This window comes from Lytechinus pictus, chromosome 8 (assembly GCF_037042905.1).
Source record: "Lytechinus pictus isolate F3 Inbred chromosome 8, Lp3.0, whole genome shotgun sequence".
Classification (NCBI taxonomy): Eukaryota; Metazoa; Echinodermata; class Echinoidea; order Temnopleuroida; family Toxopneustidae; genus Lytechinus; species Lytechinus pictus.
Window position 1 is genome coordinate 6,866,137 of NC_087252.1, and position 16,186 is coordinate 6,882,322.

The 16,186-nt window shown below is 34.8% G+C and overlaps 1 protein-coding gene across 1 annotated transcript in view; it reads right to left on the minus strand.

Annotated features, from left to right (window-relative positions):
- Positions 1-16,186, minus strand: part of LOC135155042 (fibroblast growth factor receptor 3-like) — a 38,554-nt gene continuing 22,368 nt past the window's right edge. The window contains exons 7-17 of the mRNA XM_064103467.1: positions 16,032-16,184; positions 15,398-15,425; positions 14,133-14,203; positions 12,835-13,005; positions 12,296-12,400; positions 11,489-11,670; positions 10,972-11,076; positions 10,551-10,656; positions 3,663-3,759; positions 2,666-2,765; positions 1-1,999 (exon numbers count right to left, since the gene is read on the minus strand). Coding sequence (XP_063959537.1) covers positions 1,940-1,999; positions 2,666-2,765; positions 3,663-3,759; positions 10,551-10,656; positions 10,972-11,076; positions 11,489-11,670; positions 12,296-12,400; positions 12,835-13,005; positions 14,133-14,203; positions 15,398-15,425; positions 16,032-16,184 — 1,178 coding nt within the window. The 3' untranslated portion in view covers positions 1-1,939. The remainder of the gene's footprint in view (positions 2,000-2,665; positions 2,766-3,662; positions 3,760-10,550; positions 10,657-10,971; positions 11,077-11,488; positions 11,671-12,295; positions 12,401-12,834; positions 13,006-14,132; positions 14,204-15,397; positions 15,426-16,031; positions 16,185-16,186) is intronic.

Sequence of the window (16,186 nt, forward strand, 5' to 3'; positions counted from 1 at the left end):
TTTGACTAAATGCCGCAATTTTATTTTGTCGTTACATTGAAATCATGTTCAACTATCATCACAATAACACTATTTTCTCGTACACTACAAACGCTTTAAGCGACATTTATTTTTTTTCCCATCCGTTTATTGCATATATAACACGATATTTAAAATACAGCACGTAACACATGTTTTTCTCATGATTTTCTCTGTAAACGATCAGCATTTACAAAAAACAATTCAAATCAATTGCAGTTAATCACACTACCTCTATATTTTAATTTATCATCTATATATGTTGGGCCACAGCTATATATCATAACCAAATAATATATTAGCATGATTAGAGAATCGTTGCAGATTTTTACCAGACTATAAAGCGGTGTTTTATAATGGTAGTCTTGATCCTCGAGTAGTTCACTGCATTGAGAAAGGTAAACACCAATAACTTGATTACCAACATTAAATTTGGTCAATTTACGATGAAAATAGTAGTAACGTATACATTCAACATAATATCATTCCTATTAAAAAAAGGTAAGAAAAGTGTGAGCAAAATTAAATTAATAAAGAGCACATTTCACATTCGAAATGTTCGATAAGTCACGTAAAGATGTAGGCCTACATGTATAAGGGAGGACCTTTAAATGGATAGGCCTATGTACTCTCCCTCCCCTTTTCACTTAAAAAGCACAACTGTATACGCTGCATAATCAATGGCAAATCAAAGGAAAACATTAACGATCCAAGGCACATTTTTTTTGAGAAATTCAGGTAAAAATATAGTTGAAAAAAATAATATGTTTCATGCATCTTGTTCTGTCTGTTTCACTGTTTAATTGGTACATCTTCAGCTCAGCTATTACACAGTACTTCATCACCTTATATACATGTACACATGCATCTTCATCAACAGCACCAACACTAATTTCGCCCCCCCCCCCACAAAAAACACCGCACATACACCATCACTCACCGCATTCCTCAATGCAATGAGAATCTGATTTGTTAACAATCTGATCTATTTTATTATGTTCTGGACCCCTAGGCAGAACAGAGTGGTAAAAATTACCACTCTGAATGGGCAATCCAGCCATTCATATGTATTTATTTTTATTTTGTAATTATATCTGATGTATTTTGTTTGTATTTTGCATGTTTTTATGAATGGAAAATAAATACAATACAATACAATACAACTCCGCTTTCATTTGATTTGGTATAGCACTTACCGTTCTTACATTCTTTCGAAACAATAATTTACATGAATGATATGTTTCATATAGTCAGACTAACCTGTTCAGCTTTAATATTTGCTTTAAATAGGTGTCCAACATACGTTTCACATAAAGATATATCATACATAGCAATAAGGTTACATAACAAACTGCCAACGCGACGTATTTAATGTGGATAAACTAAATATTATGTAGACATCAACCCTGGCATGAAGATATAAGGCTTTTTACAGTTTTCTTAATCTGATGCCATAGTAACACCAACGAAACCTACACAACCGATTGTACGTACATTGAAATAAAGTCAATCAGGGTCCCGTAACACGAAGCCTAGTTATCATCGTAGAATTTTTTTAAACGATTGATTGCATTGACTACAATGTACAATCATGCGTAAAATCAAGAGTAAATTTATTGTTTACCTTTTTGTTACGGGACCTTAAATTTGGTTTCGGTGAGGATTAAAATAAAACGAAACAAAAGCATATTACTACTAGGAAAATTAAATCATATTTTTATATGCCTTCTGATACTAAATATACCACTACATAGCATAATATATTCTAAAAGAAATCAAACTACAAATTTAATCTAATCAATGGACCAATGGTATCCAGAGAAAATGGAATGCGTGAGTTAATTACGCTTAAATCTAACAAGTATGCATTGAGCTTCCGTATAAAACACATATTGTGAGGCATTGTTTTATGCTCTTGGCATCACATCTCCAGAGTAGAGGCATACAACCCATCATCCAAGTCATTAAGAGACAAGTAACTCTGTGAAATAAGACAAAATAGTTACAATTTTAATGTCATCAAAATTAGATTTCAAACCAATAATGATAACTTCAAATTTACTTATATAATGACGGTACTTCACGGATTAAATTTATTTAGTTAGTCATTCATTTTCACAAAAACAATGTATAATACATGTTTTAACAATCAATATAATATCAACTGCATGTCAATATAGACTCCTGTTAAAATAAGAAAAAAAATAGACTCCTTGTAATATCAAAGGTACACATAGAAATCATACAAATTATATAATAAAAATGATAATGACAATATTAAAAATAACAGTGCAGTTCTTAATACGCATAACACCTACATGTCTCTATGCGCGAGGTTAGGATGTGGTTAGAATTGTAAATTTAATAATTAGATATCAAATGATTATACATAACATCAAAGAATATTAAACAGGGATTGAACCTACATGTGACTAAGTTAAACATTCTGAAAGAGATGGGTTTTAAATTGTAATGGAAATAAGTGAAGATATCATATTTTGTTTTTATTGCATCTTGCATATATATTTTTTTCATTGATATTATATCATGGCATTAAAAATTAATTGTATAATGAATCATAAATAATATTAAATGATAAAGAAAAGCGTAGTTTTGTGTAAGAGAGACAGAATTGTTTTAATCTTACGTGTGTCTTTTCTAAAATCATTTCCATACTCTTCAGGATGTGATCAAAGTTACTCCGATTTTGGGGTTCCTTGTCCCAGCAACCAGTCATAACTACATACCTTTGAAATAAATAAAAGATGATGTTTATAAAAAATATTACAAGTGTTTAAGGAAGTATAAATGGAACTGATTTAAAACGTGGAATTATTAGAGGGGTAGGCCTATTTACTACATGCTGAACATTTTATGATTTAAACAGACAGGGTTAATTCACACTAAAAAAAGACTAGGAATTCCTTCAAATTCATATAATAACAAAGGTATAATATGTTAAAGTTTTGCGCTATTTTTTGGTGAAATAGTTGTACGCATGTCCACTCGAGTATACAATGAGAAAGCTGATTCTATTTTCTTTTTTCAGTATATATGAACTAAGATTTTTTTAATATTTTGTCCGCCTAAAATGAAAAGTAAAATGATTGATAAGTGATTTAATCTGTGAGATATTTTTTGCTGTATTTTTTTTGGTTAAGAAGAAGACATATTGTATGCACATAAGAATGAAAATATGAAATAATAATAATTTCATGAAATTACTTGAGAAAAAAATAAAATGGGACAAAACATCATCGGCTCTCTTATTAAATATTTATGACGGCGTACATGTAGCTGTTTTCACAAAAAAATCAAAATTCAATAACTTTGACATTTGTCAAATCTTGATACAATCATCAGCATTTTGCCAAATTATTTCTGTTATACTTTAGATGAAAATTATTTTCAACCCGGAGTACCCCTTTAGTATAGGTCATTCAAATCATGTTTCCCTATGATTGTGCGAAAAATCTCTATCTGTGAAGAGTGATTTTGTTTTTCTTTGTTGTGAATTTGGAACATATACGATAAATGAATTCACGAGAGTAAACAACAAGTGAAATTCTCTATAGGTCATTTTACAATCCTAGTAATCCTTGACAAGCAAGTTCTAGATTTTCTTATAAAAACTTAAGTATTACACTTCTTGTGCACAGTGACGAGGGTGTGGCATCTGGTAACCATTAGCAACCTCCGTCTGAACCGAGCTGAATGTCATATTTGGGTATGGCCTTGCACCTATCAGAATGTGAAAGCAAAAATCATATTGTTAAGAATCTGAATATTGAATATCTAGAAGTTGCCCAAAATAATTATATATTATTAGAAATAGAAGTATGAAAATTCTCATTTACCCTAAAGCCAGGGTAATAATATCCAAGTCCTTTGGAAGCGCATAGAGACGTTATTTATAATGTGTTATGCGCTTACAAGAACTGTCTATTATTATTATTATTATGAACATGGTATCAAAGTTTGATTTCTTTTAATATCTCGACTCCGATAACCCCCTCCTCCATGTTTGCATATGTGCCCCCAAAAGGGGTAAATCACACGTTTTTTGTTCCGTTCAGCTAAAATTACTGGGTCTAATTTTAAACAGTATATCATTCATCTGATTATCAGTCACAGATTTAACCATACCTAAGCCAAATAACTTTATTTGTAGCAATTATCAATAACTTTTTTAAATGTTCAACATCGCCCGGCGTTTTATTTATCATTAGAATGTTCGATATCATTATCTTTCGAGCCGAATAAAGTTATCATGTACAATGTTATTTCAATATTTCCGTCATTATTGTTGGTGTTGTAGTAGCAGTTGTAGTCATGGTAGTAAGATAATTGTTTTTGTTGTATTTTTCCTTTTATCATAATCATTTACCATTTTATCATCGACAACTGGTAGAGAATTATCATCATCGCCACCATCGTCAAACCTATCATTGTTATTTAGTGATATATGACTAATGGGGCGTTGCAAGAAAGTTATGTTGCAATTGATTGCAAATCGACTGCAACTTTGCAGCCGATTCCGATCGACTGCAACTAGCAATCAATCGCCAATTTGCGTTGCAAGAAAAAGGCTTGCGATTGAACGCAAGTTGCAGCTGATTTGCAGACGATTTGCAGCTGTAAACAGGGTCTGCAGCACAAGACTAGCTGATGAAGCAAAATAACTCTTGCGATAATCGTGACTGTGGAAGAGAGTAAGTAGAAATATTCATTTTTCACAGCTTTCTTTCTCCATTATGTATGTTTTCAGAGAATTTATATGTTTTAGACCTATGCCAGGGAAAAAAATATTTTGTAAAAAGTGAAAATGTATCTTTATCGCCAGTCGAAATTTCACCTTCAACAATTTTTTAAGCACACAATTTGAACCCAGTCCCGCTCTTGACTTTTTGTGTTGGTAATGCACGGTTGTACCAACACGACAGGACATTGCCGGTGCAGTGCTGTTAAAAATCACCCTGAAGCAAGTAAATTTGTAGGCTCTAATTATGTATGAAATATCGAGAATGACCTTAAAAGATTATTATTGTTCATATTTGAAATGATTTTTAAGTTATATCAGTTTCTTTCAACGGCGAATAACCATCCAGTAAATGGATTCAATGCAGTCGAATGGCCACAACTTTTGAGAAACACTCGACAGAAAGCAATTTTTTGTTTTTAACTAAAGGATTTTTAATTTAACGTTAGGCTTTAAATCAAAGACTTCCATTATTAGATCCTCTCCATTAGTCTCTCTTTGTTAAGAGTCTGTCTAACCTCCCTTTTTATGACTTTCCTTGGCCTGGCCTGGGATAGAGTGAAAATTTGGCTCTTTTGACTTTGGAGGAATTTTTTTATTTATTTATTTAATTTTTTTTTTTTTTTTTTTTTTTTTTTTGGGGGGGTTCTCCACATATTTCGCCAGGCAAAAAACAACAACAACAAAGGTATAGGGGGTCTACATTATTAATTATTTATAAAGATGTTATTGGGCTAACCTATTGGCCACATCTGCCACATTCTTGGGGAAGTTTTTAACATTGAAAAGGGAGTTGCCAGCCCAGGGCTCAAAAAAAAAAAATACGGGCAGATTGCACAAAAGGTTCTTTGCAAGGACAGTCTATTTGTGTCATTGATTTGTAATGATGTGCTGTACGCATTTTCAATATCCATCACATATAAGATATACATGTAAATACATTTTTTTAGATTTAATATGTAGATCTTCTATGCCTGGGAGGGGGTACTTACATTTGGTTTGGACTTTGCGGCTGAAGGTTCAAAATCCATACCCATATTTACATGTCATTTTGGCTAAAAAGGTACCCATTATTAGGGATTCATTACAGGGGCAGATCCAGGATTTTCAAAGGGGGGGGGGGCACATTTTCCCCTGGAAAATTCGACAAGCAAAAAAAAGAAAAGGTTATCACCCAAAATGTACGGTCATTTCGTATTTGCACCTAAGACAATGGAGTAGAATATGGACCCATGTTTAAAGCCAGTATCTAAACATTGGGCCATGTTTAGGGATTTTCCAGCATAAAACCATACCCATGTTTAGGGATTTCTTCCAAAAAAGCAACCCATTCCAGGCACATCCCTGTATGCCTTATTTCGTGAGTACCCCCCCCCCCCCCGGCTACTATGTAGCTGACTCTTAAATTGATTTATATACAAGCACATGAATGGATTTAATGGATGATTACAATGCTTTTTCAAGTGCTTTCAGTAAATGGGTGTCTCATATGGTGCATCATTATTAATATTGAGTGCATAATCATGATTTTTTTTTCTTTTTTTTACATCAAGCATAATGCTCGTAGGGGGCATATGGTCCCCCTTGACATTTTTCAGAATAAATCTGCCACTCAAAATTTGATTACGGCACCGCTGACTGACGTTTTACTTTCAAGTCTCACACAACATTTGAGACCAAATTTCCAATGCCAAAGGTGCAGGGTCAGGATATTGTGCAACATTGTGTTTGTTTAAGTACATGTCAGACAAAAACATGATTACATGTAAAAAGTCAATATTCATAATTGGGTAATTACTTATTGACAATAGTAATTTGATGTCATTGATGATCTTTGGAAAAAAAATTGAAAAATACTTTTAAGAAAAAAAAAAAAAAAAAAAACATGAAAGGAATTTATTTTGATACCAGATTTTTAAAGTAAAGTTGTTAGGAATGCTCTAAAAAGGAATATGTACACCAAAGTTTACCATTCTATTACAAGCTTTTTTTTGTAAATTAAAGCAAAAGGTATGATTTCATAGATTATTTAATTGTGCCACCCATGGCTGAGGAACCACAATGCCCCTCCCCAGGCCAGAAGTGACCATAATCAAAACACCCTGGGACTACTATAATGATTAACACACTGGCAACTGAGCTTGACTTGTATATTAATTTCATGAACATGTTTTTATCTCTTTTTTTCATTGCTTACTACAGTTTAATGGATACGATGACAAAGAAGTCTGGAATAAACAAGAAACCTCAGAACCTCCATAACTGTGTCTGTTACAATGTATGTTCTTGCAACCAGCTGATTGATTCATTTTATCAAATGGTAGGCTAAATGTAAACTATTAATATGAATAATTTACCATGATCGAAATGGGGATGGGGGTGAAATCTGTACCAAGGATAATGCAAAATGAAAAAAACAAAAACAAATCCCTATCTTGACTGGACATTTCTCAGCAATGAAGACACCTCATTGATGGGGGGGGGTGTGGTTGTGCTCATCGTCCAAGGTGTACTGTATGGAAGTGTATATTTTGCTTTCATTGATTTAATTTATTGCGTATTTTAATTTCATAATTCATTGATTTGGGGAAAAACAGTAAGTTCACACTTTTTTTAGATTACATCATGGCAACTTGCAAATTATAATGGTCTCAGAAGTAAGCCACTATCCCTCTATCATATCATCATGTCGGTGCAAACGCCCTTAGCAGCAGGCATAAGGGCATTTCTGCACCGATGGGGTGCACAAAAATGTTTTGCTAAGGGTGTTCTTGCACTGAAAGGACAAAATTTGAACTAACCCAAGCTATGTATTAGTTATGGGCTTGCATTATTTCCTATATTATTATTTTTTTATGAACAGGTTGATTATCAGAACTGAATTCAGAGCTGCTCCTGTCTGAAGTAACATCATTATTAGAGTGGACTTCAGAATAGGGGTTTTACTGGTTTAAAAACTTCACTCCATGGAGCTCTCCAAATTTATCTCAAATTAGACTGCTTCTGGAAACCAGATTTGTTCCTTCAAGCAGAGACACTTGCGGCTTTCCTGACTCAGGGGTGTGAGAGTTCAGATTTTTATATGATTTCCGATTTTTTTTTTCAGCTTAATTTCAGCTTATTTTTGGCCTTCCTCTGTACAAAAAGTATGGGAGCTCTTTCTATTTCAGACTTTGTCAACACTCTTCAGCTTTTTTCAGATCTTTTTATTTGTGACCACTCACACCCCTGCTGACTGGACTTCTATGGATTCTTCATGCCAACCTTAAGAACTGTGGTCTTCTGCATGATACACGTCAATTTCAAACAAGACATTCTGTGGTGAAACACTTGATGTAGATGAAATGAAATTTTATTACTGAATCTCAGAAGTAATTCCTCGGAAGCAAGAAACAATGAAAAATAAAAATGAAATGTCCATCAATAATGAATTTCTTGAGCAGTGTTCTTTTTTTGTGCACAGATCAATGAAGCATTTCAATTCCAAGCAGGTATGTAGTCAATGCTGACCTCGAGGCAACACTTTGCTGGCCTTGGTCTGAGACACTGTACATAATCTATGGGAAGTTCTCTCAAGCTGCCTCATGACTCGGAAGGATCAGCCTCGACCTCATCCCTGTATCAGTGTAGTAAAATCACGCGAAATCGTCATTACGCAAACATGTAATAAAATGAGGTCACCACAGTGAATCGATAACAGCGAGAGCGCTGCACATTGCCAACGGTTCACAGAGATTTGCACGCAAACCTATGAGAAACAAGCGAGAGCGAACGATTCCACGAGCTCTTCCCCCCTCTTTCCCTTCCCGGCGATTTGTCCCAAAACAAAAGGATTTCCGCAAACTACGATACTTTGTTTTTCAACTTTATTAACATCCGATCTATCCATGCCAATTAGATTTTTACCGTGCCATTTTGTTATAAATTAGCAAAAGAACATGTACATCAGTTTTGCCAAGCTGAATAAAACGACTGGTAGGCGTTTATGACAGCCGTCATTCATGTAAACTTTTGTATCCGATATGTGAACTTTCATTCCACATGTAGTGTACTGGTATGTACACAACGTCGTACTATATACTACAGTGATATCGAAGGTTTTTGCGTTAGTATTAATATTCAGAGGTGAAAGCAACGGGAGCATATAAGATTGACATGTTCAATAAAATCCAGTAAAACTATATAAAAATAATGAGTCCTTGATGCATTTCACTGACACAGTGAAGGAATTATCAGGATCATCACATCATCACTTATTACAAAACAGTTGAACATGATGAAATTATAAAACTTACATGACTTGTCCAATATCACATGAATCATAATATCCCTTATTTTTCCTTTGGCTTTATAATGACTGTTGAGTGCAGAAAAGGGGGAAACGTTGACTATTTTAACTGGTACTGGCTGGTTGTTCCCGTAGTCAGTTAGCGTGCATGTTTTAGGCCTACATTCACTATGATCACGATGGTCAGAGAACAATTTCCCTCAATTCTCTCTTATCATGCTTATCATTACATGTATCATGTGTATACCTGGGAGATGGGGTTTGGTGTGTGCATGGAGCTACTAACTGGTGTGGGCATGCAAGGAAATATACCTGAGGTATAGGCCTTAGTTTGTGTGTAAGTTCATTGGGCATGTTGGGTCGGCTCTTCGGTCAAGAGCGCCGGTGCTGTGTGCATCATCGCACGGTGCAAGCTTCTGTGTCAAATACGCGCGAAACGACTAATAACAGGCTACAAAAATCACTCGACCATGCTGCCGCTATGCGAATTCGGTGTGCGAAGATTACGTAACTTTCACCAAAATTAACGCTACACCGTAATGACGATTTCGTGTTATTTTACTACACTGTGTATGCAAATGTGATATATATCTACGATGCAATCTCATGATTAAAGAGAGAGAAACGAGAGCTTCAGATTTTGAAGTGTAGCAATCTCCTGAAATTTATGTTTTATTTGAAAATCAAACTAAAATAACTTAATTAGGCATGTTATTCATTATGATATTTATGAATGAAAGCATTGAAGCAAATTGGTGCTCTTGCAAAACAAATTCTGAATTGTATTTACTGCAAACCCTCAGAAATACATATAACAATTTGCCAGTGCATGAAGTTTTTTGATAAAGAGTGGCTTTTGTGCCTGTGGAGAGTTATTATTTCTTTAACATTTCTTCATACAAATTATTTCAGAAATCACAATTTGAATATTCCATGACCTCTGTTAATAAGAACAAAATATTTTTGGTGATTGACACACTTCAAAATGATATTAGGAGAGAATGTAGTGAAGTTGTGTGAAAATAATGGCATAATTGCTGTATGAAGATTGAAAATAAAAGTATTTTAAGTTTTTCTTGAAAAAACCTATGGAAAATTGAAAATGGCATAATTTACACAAGTTTTCAAAACAAATCACCCCCCCAATTTTTTTTTGGAAAAAATAGTACACAAGCGTATGGACAATCAATTGAACGTAAATTGAGCGCAAATTTTGCGCGTCCTCCAAAATATTACATAAGTTACGTTCGATTTGCAACTAATTGCAAAGCTTGCGCTTGATCTACGTTCAATTGATCAAACGCAACTTGTTCTTGCAACAGGATTGAACGTAACTTGCGTTCAATTGCAGATTTGCGTTTAATCGGAGGACTTACGCTCAATTTTGGGAGTTGCGTTCGATTTGCGTTCAATCGCAAGTTTCTTGCAACACCCCATAAGATATTAGACTTTTACACGTAAAACTTCGTGCACCTCCTTTCTTACCCAGTGTCACGATTTCCCACAAGACGATACCAAAAGACCAGATGTCTCCTTTTATTGTTTGGTCACCCGTTGCCATGGTTTCTGGTGAACTCCATCTGGATGGTTTCTACATATGACGGTGTGCAGATAACAAATAATCTTGCTATAACAATAATTCAAGCGATTGGTAATTATAATATGCAGTGAACCTATAAAATATCAAATATGTCTTAATACTGGCCGAAATAAGCAATAATAGACTGGTATGGTTGCAGGCTGATGATCAAAGTCAAGGGTCACGTGAGTTAGGGTTCCAGCCTCGCTTCATTTAGAATAATATATTTTCATTTACATTATCAAGTTATCAAATAGGAGATTAATCTCTATGACAAGCCTACACCATAAACATTCATTATTGTAAGGCATAACGAGTCACACTTACAGCTACGTCACCAAAGAGCGATGAAGAAAGTCCATAGTCTGATATCTTACATTGCTTTCTTTCTCCTAGCAAAACATTGTGAGCGCAGAGAGCCCCGTGGATGATCTGAAGAAAAGAGAAATACACTTGCAACTCTATATAGTCTTTAGGGTATTCATATACATTTATTTTGATCTCTGTGAAAGTCGACAAATTTCCCGTCTTACATCTGTGTTAAAAAAAGGAGCGATAAACCATTCATATTCCAATTGTATGATTGATAATACCTGTAATGTTTCCAAAATAATTTAGGTTTAAGGAGAGTATGGCTGCCGAAAATATTTCTGATGACATGGTTGTACAGAGTTGCAACCCTAATTGCGAAAACGATTTTCTACTGTATCTTGGACCGGTCAAGTTTTCAAGTCTGACTTAAAGGGTCCATTTCAGCTTAAAGGGCGATTTTTATTTAAAAACCCAACTGCCTCCCTTTCTCCTCTTATACCCCTTTTTTGTTAAGGAATCTCATAAAAAATACCTTCTTAGATGCAAGGAACTGCATCCCTTTAGCAACCTGCCAAGCCAAGTTAAGTAGGGTACCCTCCTCAATACGAACACCGTTTGGTTTGAGATTGCTGTACGTGGGTTGAGATTGCACCCCTGAAGTCTGTAGATGGGTAAGGAGTGTACCCCCTGAGATGAACTCATACAGAATACTACCTGCATGCATAAATACACATCAAAAACTGTGGTGTTGACCGGTGTACATAGAGGACCACACCAGTTATTTTACACCGGTGTTAGTTTTACACCTAGAGGTGTCATTACAACACCTTTGGTAGTTACAATTACACGCTTTGTCTCGAGGGTGTAATTTTAGCACCTCGGGGTGTGGTCCTCTATTAACACCAACTGGTGTCAGTTCTAACACCGCAGTTTTTACAGTGTAATAGATTGTAATAGAAAGGAACACTCTGTGACGTCATGTTTAATAATTGTATCTTCTTCATTGTAATTTAGGATAAGTATCCTTGCATTATCAAATGGAATGGATTGTTGTGTCTTCTCCTTTTGTTTTGGTGTAAGAACCCCCACCCCCTCCCCCTCTCTCTGTCTCTCACACACACACTCTCAATCTCTTCTAGGGGTTTTCACTCATCAGAAGGTGCAATGTGCCATCTTTTAATTGGTAACTACCTCTCTCTTGTGTCTCGTCGAGATGCCTTGGATGAGGGAAAGGGGCCAACGAACTCTTTAGCGATTATAACAAATATTGATATATTGTTGTTGTTTCCATCAGAGCCAATTATATTCCATATTGTCCAATTAAAAGGGCTTTACGTACCTTGTTCTTTACAATATCCTAGGCATTTGACAATATTTGGTTGATCCGATAGCTCGTAAAGTACCTTGATGGCTTGAAGAACTTGTAATGATTTTGTCACGTGATCTAAGAGAGTGTATAGTATATAATGATATAATGGTATGACCTTTCATTTTAATATTCCCCTTCCGGAGTGTTTACCCTTGACCAATTTCTGGACAAGCAAAGAAAATATTAAAAAAATATATAAATATTACTATTATTCAAAATGGGGGCATGTTCCCCCCCCCTTCACGTTACCCCTGCCCCCCCCCCCCTCCTTCTTTGATCCCGGTGAAACTGAATTCAAGTGAAAGGGAAGCCTTTGGCATTAAAACTATTTAATTATTTACTTTGGTTTCCAATCTGCTTGTTCAGAATGACATCCTATAACGATGTGGTAATAGCATAAATAATGAAATTAAAATTTAATTGAGGTGACAAATTAAGCATGGCCTTCAAATATGAACTTCTCTCATTGTCATTAATCATTGTTAACTTTACAAGCTACAAACCATCACCTGGTATTTGCCTAATAGCAACGTCGAGATGGTTTTGTTTTGATCGAAGGTCTCCCTTCCATACCTCGCCGAAGTCACCCCGCCCAATCGAGCCAAGTCTGGTGAAGAACGTCACGTTTTCACGGGCAATGACGAAGGAGTGGGTAGAACCCAGTTTTAACGCTGTGTATGCTGTATTGTTTTAAAACATATATATTTTCCACTAAGTACAATTAAAATACTGTACATGTACTTAGAACACCTAGTCCATTATGTCTGATCTTGTGAGATTTCTAATAAGTGTCTTGGTCAGTAATATCTTTGCAGTGAATATAAAGTAACTATGGATGTGAGATTAAGAAATAGAGGGATACTCCGAGCTGAAAATAATCATATCTAAAAAAATTCACTGAGCAAAGTGCTGAAAATGTTATAAAAATATGATCGCGAAAATAACTCAGTTAGTGAAATTTAAGATTTAGTAATATTTTGTGAAGTCATGTATATGCACATCGTCAGATGGACCGATGATGCCATACCCCCACTTTTTGTTCTTATGTTATTACATGAAAACATAATTGTCTAAAATGTTCATGCATGTTGTAAGATATGTCTCCCTTCTGACAAAATAATTGCAGTAATGAATATCCAATACATGAAACCAGTTGTCAATTGAAATATTCTTTATTGTAGGAGGTGAAAATTTCAATAAACATTATTGCATATAATAAAATACTGAGTTACAAGTGGGAATAACAAGATCATCAATTAACTCACTGCATATTCATGAAGAAATGCAAAAAAACCTGTTATAGCGATAAAATAAAAATCTTTAAAATGTCATTACCTTGTTTTCCCCTTGATAAAATTTGTAATGCTTTGTTTGATTTTCCTTTATCTATTGAAATAATATTATTTTCAACCAGGGGTACCCGTTTAATAGTAGTGGTATACATCATATAAAGAGTTCCCTCACACCACTAAGAATAAAGATAAGGTAAACACTTGCTGACGCTTAAAATATAATTTTCACTTATCCTTTTTATGTACCTTTGGCCTATATGCCATAGAGACCTTATTGTGAATTATCAGGGTGATAAAGATATAATATGGATGATGTTATTTTTTTTAAACAGAGCGCCCAAATCAAAGTAGTTGTACGAATGCATACTGTTTAATAGAAGGAAAAAAAATGACAACATAATACACGTTTATTTGAATAAGTAATATTTATATGGAGTTTATGGTTTAATGTTACACAGCTTATATGCAGAATCAATAGAAAAGTTACAAAATCTCATTCTTGAGTAATTTCTCACCTCGATTTCCACTTTGAATCATCTCATAAGCCACGTTGTCATTCATCTCCTGTGGTATATTTATTTCATTGCTGTAAAAAATATATAAATTGATTAGAGTTTATTTCATCTCATGAGAAATGATATTTTTGTTACATCCACTCAAAGGCATTTCATGGTACATATATATTAGCAACAATCGCAATGAGGGAAATGTTATATCAGTCAATGATTATTACCCATTATCAAAGTGTTCCTAAGAACGGGATTAGGAAAAACGTCTCAAAGAACGCCTTCATTATTTGAAGGATCTTGGTTTTTTCCCTATTGGAAATAAATCAAATATATATCTGTTCACATGAATTCATCCTTTGTCTTCCTATTTCCGTCAGTAAATGTGTATGTATCTCAGTAAAATTTATGCGTGAACGTTGTAATTTACTTTAATACTAACCTGTGTGTTGAGGCGAAGTGTGTGTGGTTAGAAATGTGAGTGTGTTCCGTTCTTTTCAATGGTATAGGATGTTGTAAAGTTTGGTATAAATATGTGTGGTTATTTAGTATGGGCTGTTACAGTATCGGGTTTGAGGGTGTGCGCGAGTGGATGAATGTGTGGTGAGTGAGTGCAAGGTTGTACGGGCGTATTCGTAAGGTGAGTTAGAAGAGTGTGTGCATGCACGGGATGCGAGTTGTGTGTCAGAGGACGGGAGTGTTAGAGAGGGAGTGATGTGTTCGAGTGTGAGAGAGTTGTGTGTGTATGATAGGGAGCAAATGTGAAAGTGCAGGCAGTGTCTATAAAAGTGTGTGTATCTCTAATGATAAGTGTGAGTGCGTGGGTGTGTTTGAGATTATCTGAGTGAGTGTCTGTGCGTGTTTTTTTCATGTGGGGGAGAAAAAATGGTGTGCAAAATTGGTGGGTTTGGTTTAAAGGGGAATCCAACCCAAATAAAAACTTGTTTTTATAAGGAAAAGAAAAATCAGACAAGTTGATAGGAGAAAGTTTGAACAATATTTGACAAACAACAAGAAAGTATCAGTGATCTCAATTTTATAAGCAGCTATAACTTTTCTATTGCTTGTCTGATTTCTTTCAAGCTTCCACCATTCTGTTTAATTTATTTTTCTCCTTCCCAACACAACATTTTATGGCCAAGGTTGGATTCCCCTTTAATAGAGATCTGTACATATTATAGATTCATTGTAGTCATATAAAATGTGAGCGTGGGTGTTGCCTTCTAGGGTGTGCGTGTATGTGTGTCCGACAAAATATTTTTCCTTCTACTTACCTCTTATTATTCTTTGACTCATGGAATTCTAGTGGATAAAGATATAAATATACACGTTTTTAATAGAGTGATGAAGAAAAAAAATGTAGCCATATGTAAACCGAGATGGCAAAATAAATTCAAGAGAGCACTCGAAGTCAAGATGCTCAAGATTTTGTATACCTTTGCTATCAACTTTCAGTTTTACCTCCCCTTGATAAAACATTAACGTATCAATGATCACTTAATATCCCACCTACTTGAATTATGGTATAGTAATTCTAACACGATCTTACTAAGCGGAAATATGCTCAGATCTAGTTAACAAACATTCTTTAGATAAACGACAAGACACGATATGAGTAGCGGGCGGAAAATAATGTTGCTTTTATTTTCATGATCATCAGAATAAATACATTCCAACTTTGCACCTTTACAAATATTAGACGAGGAACACCTTTGAAGTTGCACCTTTGAACATGTTCCTCTTTTGTTGGAGTTATACTCTTTTAAATTGGTATGACTTTAGGTAACATGTCCATTGTTTTACCTCGTCTATGTAGTCAAGTTAAACAAGGGTTAACTTATTACATTACATTACTTCTTCTTTTACATTCACATTTACTCTATGTGAATATAACTACTCAGTAATTACCTGGTTTGGTTTTTCTCCTAAGAAGAATGAACTGAATAATGTTGATGATGATAGAAGCTACTAAGAGGATGGCTAGGATAGCTATTCCAGCAGATGCTCCAGAACTCAAACCAGACGGTGCACAAGGACATGGTGTAGGCTCGGGTGTAGTCTCT